General features: G+C 38.6%; 1 protein-coding gene across 1 annotated transcript in view; it reads left to right on the plus strand.

Moving 5' to 3' along the window:
- Positions 1–6,232, plus strand: part of eng (endoglin) — a 58,969-nt gene extending 52,737 nt beyond the window's left edge. Inside the window, exons 12-14 of the mRNA XM_049604574.1 lie at positions 348–458; positions 537–584; positions 667–6,232. Coding sequence (XP_049460531.1) covers positions 348–458; positions 537–584; positions 667–788 — 281 coding nt within the window. The 3' untranslated portion in view covers positions 789–6,232. The remainder of the gene's footprint in view (positions 1–347; positions 459–536; positions 585–666) is intronic.
- Positions 6,233–7,682: the final 1,450 nt, after the last annotated feature.

Below are 7,682 nucleotides of genomic sequence, written 5' to 3' on the forward strand. Positions count from 1 at the left end.
CTATTATCAGTGCCTTCTTTTTGCGCATTGATGTCCTTAATAAAATGACTAATAAAAGGAAAACTATTACACTTTGCATTCATCTCAGCTTCTTAACCTTTTTTGCTGCTGTTCAGCCCAGTTGCATTAGTGTGCGGGTATTTCCTCTGCCATACTGTGACAAAACCACATAACATCAGGATGTTAGCTTCGACCACCTACTGTAGATCAAGAGCATTTCAAATCTCTGCTAATTTATTTTTGTACTGTGCTGGTTTGAACAATAACCATCAGTTCTGACTCACAGCTGTTGTGACTCTTGTTTACCTGAAGCTTGCATACATTGTTGTTTTTGATATATGTTTCAGCCCCACCGTGCTTTGATTTTGGCCTACCTGGTGTCCTGGGCATTGCTTTTGGAGGGTTCCTGATTGGAGTTTTACTTATCGGAGCACTGTGGTTTATCAGAATTAAAACAGGTATGTATGACTCATAATGTTGTGTTTCTGAGATGATATTTGTCTGGATTTTTTATTGTATCATTCTGTTTATGTCAGGGTACCCAACTGGATTGGACAAAGGCTCAACTGCAGCAAATCTTCCCGGTGAGGCATTTTTCTTTTCTTTTCATTTGGTCTTTCCTTTTCATCAGGATCTTATTTGCCTCTCTCTCTCATCTTTCCTCAGGGTGCCACTGCTCAGGAGCAAAACGACAACCTGTCTCTAACAACCCTTCCCCCTCTGAGAACAGCAGCGCCAACGCAAGCATTGGAAGCACCCAAAGTACACCGACCAGCAGCATGGCATGAGATTATGGTAATCTCCACCACCAGCAGAGCTACCGTCTCCCTTCAAAGTCACCTATACGGGTTTTGTGCTTTTGTTTTCTTTAATAATGCTTAAAAAGCATTTCTCCCCTCCCTGCCCCATCAAATTCTCATTAAAAAGCACAACCCACGTCTGAGACTCACCAAGCCTGAAATGGATGTGATCTGGGAGTTTGTAATGGTGGATCAGGGAAGGAGCTGGGTGACGGATAACAGAAGTGTAATCAATGGCCTCTGATGCTCACCTCTGCAGCCTCTCTGTAATGTCAAGCTCCTAGACAGGAAGTTAAAGAGGGCAGGAGAAAAAAAAATAAATTGGCTCCCAGCAACAGGAAAAACAAACCATATCCCCCAAGAGCTAACAGGAAATTCACTGCATTCCATTCGATGAATTGTGCTTGTGTGATGGCAGCACAATAATAGTTAGACAGGAGACAGACCAGTCAAAAGACCGACTTTGAAAAACAGATGAAAAGCTGTTTTGCATTCACATCTAAGCTACAAAAATACGAAGGGCTTTCGACTAGGTCGGTCCCAAAAGTTATCAACAACGTCTCGGGGACGGAAAAGCTCAACCTGTCAGGATCTCAAACCAGTCAATGAAATGCTCACTTCAAGGGGTATTTGTCTTAATTGGAGTTCGAGGTCACTAGTTAACAGCTACCTCCTATTTTTTAGAAGTCTGGAGCCAAGTGTGAACTTAAAACTAGACTTCTCTGGTGAATTGATCATATTTTCTGCCTTTTTCAATTTATGTTTTTATTCTGTGTCACTTTAGGTGAATCTTGGAGTTGACCCTCTGGGTCATTTGTAGCTCATAAACATAGCCATGGTGCCATTTTTATGCTATCCAATAGCTGTATCAGGGCCTTCATATCAAGGTTTTTTTCTTCCAGTGTTTATTGAAAGTTACAAATATACTTGATTTCCTAATTACTCAACAAAACCAATCCCAAAATCAGATTTATGGCCCGAAGGTTTCCAATAAATTATGAACCATCGAGGAAAAAAATAATCACTCCTGTAATGTACAGCACAGCATGCAGAGATACATGGCTGTATTCAGAGCTGAGTAATGTGCCCATAATGAGGAGTCAGTACTAAAACTCTGCACATCAGTCATCAGACCCCAGACTTAGGTATGGACTTGAGCGCCACTCATACAGCTACACCCACAGGGTGGAGTTTCCCCAAAATAGTCTGTCTGAAGGTGAAATTCCAGTACTTTTCCTTTGCACAATGTTCATTCTCAGTCTGTTACCACTGCCTGATAATTTGTTGTAATCACAATTTTTCACTAGAAAAATGGCATGTCTGTGGTAATATGCACAAACACATACATACAACAAGACTCTTAATTATCACCCTGTGCACCTACATGCAAATGTTCACAGTGAATAAACCATCACTTTTGGTGTATTTAAAGATCAAGACATTAAGCAAGTATAAAGTGTCCAACCTGCTTGCTCATATTCAGTGTCTTGTCATTCAAAATGTAGCCAGCTACTGCTCTATCTTTTGATGCGAGACAAAAGGGAAATCATTTTTAGACCTCTAATGGATGATATGGATCGATGTGACCAAACTCCAGAGCCCAGTTGTTCAGAAGTAATGTGATCGGATCAGATTGGATCAAAGCCTTAATGGGTTATTCAAAAGAAAAAAAAGAAAACAACTCTGAAATTGTGTTAGATCACATAACCCTGTCACAGTTTTGGTTTTGATAAGAATCAAACCTCCAGTATGTGTTGTTCAGAACTTTTTGGTAGGATTGGGATCCAAAAAAGTCTGAATTATTCTGATCCCAGCAGGAGAGTGGATTCGGTGTGGCTTTGAGGAACAAAATGTAATAAAACTTTTAAACTTATCAAGCGCAGTAAAGTAAAAAAAAGTCCCCATAGAACAATCCCCCCCCAGATAGCTGTCTGTATCAAATCCAGAGCATTTAATTTAACTTTTGTTTATCACATTATATTAATTACAATGACACAGTCAGACCTAGTTTCTAACAACTGCATTCCCCATGCTGCTTTCTGTCTCTTCTATTACACATAACAGTTAAAGTGACCCCATGCTGCCTGTTCTTCCTGTTCTCTACATAGTTAGTAGCCTACATTGTGATATATAGTCCCATTCAGCACTGGTTATCTGCGTTTGGTAATCTTAAAAAGTTTGTATGTGGGTCACGATGATCCAATCCAGATACTGGCACAAAAGTAAGATGGACTGATTGGGTGATCCTTGTTAGCAGAACATGGGCTCATGGGATTTTAAAATCTGGACCATTTTGATCCTGATTGATGATAAGTGTGATGTTTAAAAATTAAATATTGATATCATGTTAGTAATACAGATGTGATAAAATCGGGGGAATAATCCAGCGCCTGTTAAATCATTCCTGTTTCTTTCCATTCTCGCTTTGTCTCCTTCCCACAACGCCATCTGGTTGCCTTTTCACTAGCCATTAATTTTAATTGCTCTTTTTGTATGCTTTGGTGCGGTTATGGTTACAGACTCTCTCCTCATCTCACTGCACTTGAATTTTGAGTGTAATTCATTTGCCAAAATAAAAGAGACAAAATGCACTGTAAACAAAGTTAAAGTTGAATTTGACGATAGCAATATTAATATTTAAATGTCCATATATAATTGCGATAATACCCGTATCGTGTACTCCTATAGTCTTAATAATTGTGAAGTGAAAAACTGATATTTTGCCAGTCCCACTTTAGGTACAAACAATAGGCTTAAATATTCCATAATGAAATTCACATTTAATTAGTTTTTTCTTTTGCAAAAAGAAATTAAATCTGTAAGATTTAAAACAAATGTTTGGGCTACAAAATTCCATTTCCAGTTGAAAACTGGCAACCTCAGTCATGTTGACTGTGCACATGTAGTATTGAGATATATCTATATTTCCAAAACTGAGTTAACACCAGCAAGCTCCCCAGCCTTTCCCTTAAACTTTGCACATAAGTCACCAGCTCTGAATACAGCCTATTTGGTTTATATAGTATAATCAATAGTAGCAACAGAACATTCAGTTGTGCTTTAATCCCATGAAGACTGCTTTCACAATCGAGCTCTAGCTTTATTTCCAGCTGTCACATGGCAATAAAATGGAAGCTGTCACTTGACAGAAAAAAGTTTCAGTAACACTTTACTTGAAGGCATCTACATAAGAGTGACATGACATTGTCATAACTATGACATGACATGGTCATGAACCTGTCATGAACATTATGTACATGTCATAAACGTTTATGACTGCTGTCATTAAGTGTCATTCGGTTTTTGTAATGACAAGTTGATATTGAATTTGTTTGGGATGTCCTTATAATGACAACTTGACATTAACCAGGATGACATTACCACAAGATGTCTTTGTCATGACAAGTTGACATTAAGAAATGCACCTCTTTTTGTGTTCATGACAAGTTGACATAATGATTATTATTGTTATGACAAAGACATCTTCTGGTAATGTCATCCTGGTTAATATCAAGTTGTCATTATAAGCACATCCCAAACAATGTCAACTTGTCATGACAAAAACCGAATGACACTTGACCGAATGACAGAGTCATAAACGTTCAGACATGTACGTAATGTTCATAACAAGTATAGTATATAGTTATGACAGGGTCATGTCACCCTTATGTAGATACCTTCAAGTAAAGTGTTACCAAAGTTTCTTGTTCAAATTAGTCAACGTCCGCTCTTTACATTTGATAGGCTGCATCAGCCACTGCAGTGCTAATGCTAGACAGAAGCTCCACAGATGCATAATGAGGGCTACAGCTGCAGAGTGACGGTTGATCCGTGAACCCAATATTTGTTTCAATGTACAAATGTAAATGTATTTTATATTTTTTATCGCCACTCTTTACCTCTTTAAAAATATTCCCATCGCACGTCACGTCCTGTGGTGTAAAGTGAGAGCAATCTGTATTCACTTGCTTTAACATAAGCACCAAAATTGTGACGTTAAAATGTTTCTTTATATACATTTGACACACTGATTATGATTTAACATGCATATATATTCACTCACCTTCTGATTTGGTTCAAAAATAATCTATTTACTATCAAACCTAATCTCAAAAATATTTTCCAAACCAACTGCATTTGTAAAATGTCTCCGAATTGTATGTGAGCTGTGTAGCTTATTACCCCCCCCCCAACTCAGCGTGTATGTGCATGTACGTTTCTCTGTGCATGCCTCATTTTCTTTGTGTATTTGTGTCGAGACAGAGAACAAAGAGGGCCAGTACAAATTGCCACTTGAGTATTTGTGCAATATGATGAGATAAACTTGTATGAAATGTCCATATGTATTTTTTTTCTACCATGTTATTTTTTTTGTAAGTGTTGTATGATATTCTTACTTTGAACCATTTTCTTAACATATTTTGATCCTCTACGTATTTGGAGAACTGGGACAATTCCTAATCAAGGCACTTATCAAATGCATAAGATTTGTTTTGTATTGTAATCTTTGTTTTTTTTATTCTCTTATAGATTTGTGTTCCGATTACATTGTATTCACAGACAGTGCGTGTCACCTCACATGTCAAAGACAGTACATTTGGCTCATTGGTTTTTACCTCTGACTTTTGCGCTAACCCTAAGATTCCCCTTCTGTCCAAAAACATGGCATATCTCTGCTGATCCTGACATCCTGACATTGTATTGCGCTCATTGTACTATCTTCAGTGGGTGTGATGGGGAAGTACATTCTGAAAGACGGAATGTCTCACTGCGGAGAAGCATCCGAGCGAAATATTCAGCACTCACGAACTTGTCGTTTGCAAGGAACATTCCAAACTTAAAACAGCGAAAATGCAGTGGTTAGTGAGAACTTTTTCATTTAATTTTAGGATTTCTTTTTTTTTAAATGTCAGGTATTCTGTACCTGTGCTAAAGCAGCCCCGGTGATGGACAGGTTCTGTCTGAGCACTGACAGTAAAATCAGACAGGCTGCCACTTAATTCCCTTGTTAACCCTGCAGATCCCTTCGTTACCTCTGACAACAGCCTCCTCCTCCTCAGACACTCTACACAGTTAACGAAATGTCTGTGTGTCTGTGTAAGGCAGTAAATGTACTGTATGTGTGTGCGTGCGTCTGTGTGTAGGTGTACAATAGAATCCATGCCTTCATTTATGTGAGCGGATCCTTCCTCCAGTCTCTTAACAATGTCCGAATTCTGAATTCTCACCAAGAGAATCTGAAGCTGTAACAACACATCAGAATGTCTGCTTTGATTTTAGCGAGTATAAAATGCAGTGTTACTTTTGTACCATTTAAAATGGGTCCATTTCTTGAGACAGTACTCAACTGATGTCACTACTTTGTTGTCTCTGAAGAAATATACAGTATGTTTTTGTCCAAAATTATCTTAATAAAGTGAATATGACAACCATCCTTTGTGTTTTCTGATGTCTTTCTTACATTGCACAGAGCATGTAGTGCAATGTAGAATGTAGTGTTGGAAAACACAAACTCCCAGGATCTCCCAGTAATATCATAGCGTAATAATACAGCACACTTGGCAGAGCACTCACACAGAATAAAGAGCCAGAAGTGCTACACACTCTAAACCACATTAATAACAGTTTCAAAAGGAACAATGAAGAATAATTTTAATTGAAGCATCATCAGCCTTGGGGTTTAATTGAAATATTGTTGAACATGCTGTATGTAGGTGGTGAAAATGCCCAGTTATTTGTCTGGTCTTGTCTGCTGCATTTGCTGTGACATTTTCACTTGACAAATTGTCGCATCTTCTACAGTAAGTGTGAGCTGCTTCTGTTGACTTTTCTGTCAGTGATTTGATGACACGTTCACATTAGCACAGGCTTTGCGAAGAGACATGTCCAAAAATTAGCAACAGAGAGAAAAAGTTTCTTTCAAGTACATGTCTGGTATGGCATAATGACTAGTAACAGGGGATCTTAGCGTTTCAACACATAAAATCCAGATTTTGTGCCACAGTGTGTAGCCCGCACTACAGGAGACAAGATTAAAACCTGGACTGCAAGTGTTTCTGACTCAAAAGATGAGATTTTAAGACCTTGAAAACAAAGCATGTCCTTAAAGTTCCAGTGTGTAGGATAGGAGCATCTAATGGCAGAAATGGTACATAATATATTACCTTAGAATGAGCCATTTTTATCTACTTTCAAAGTGGGTCCTCTTCCATGTAGTCCACCATGTTGTTCTACAGTAGCCCAAAATGGACAAACACTCAGCTAATCACTACAGCTTTGCACGTTTGCAAGTTTCAGTTCTGCAACCTCGCCACTAGATGCCACTATATCCTACACACCAGGGGCTGGTGCACAAAACACCTGCAGTTTGTTTCGTAAATATGACACTAATGCTTACAAGAAATACCTTGTCAATAACTGACAGGAAAGATTCCGTTGCAGAAAACCGCAGGACAATCATTAATTGTAAAGGTGCTGGAAGAGAACTCCAGATGGTCACAGCCATAAATTGACTTACGGTCAAATTTTAAGCACAAAATCATTTGCGCATCATTAAGTGTTTCCATTGGGTTCTCCTGGTTGCCGAACACCCTTCTTGGGATGCCTTTTTATTCCTCATTTATCTCCATAAGCTCAGTCATGCTGCAGTTAAGATGGAGTCAGAGGTACTTTATGTTTTTGTTCTAACTTTGGTTACTAAGGTCCAACATAGTGAGAAAAAGTTGATCGTTAGGTCAACATTTTAAGGAAACCTTAAGAAGAACCCCCAAGGATATTTTGTGCAACTGATTTTATCTCAAGGAAACCTTAATTCGGACTTCAAGGCAATCTTAACCTAAGGTGCTTTGTGCAACTGGGAACTGCCCATTGGTTCGACAGCCC

Source organism: Epinephelus fuscoguttatus, linkage group LG18 (genome assembly GCF_011397635.1).
Source record: "Epinephelus fuscoguttatus linkage group LG18, E.fuscoguttatus.final_Chr_v1".
Lineage (NCBI taxonomy): Eukaryota > Metazoa > Chordata > Actinopteri > Perciformes > Serranidae > Epinephelus > Epinephelus fuscoguttatus.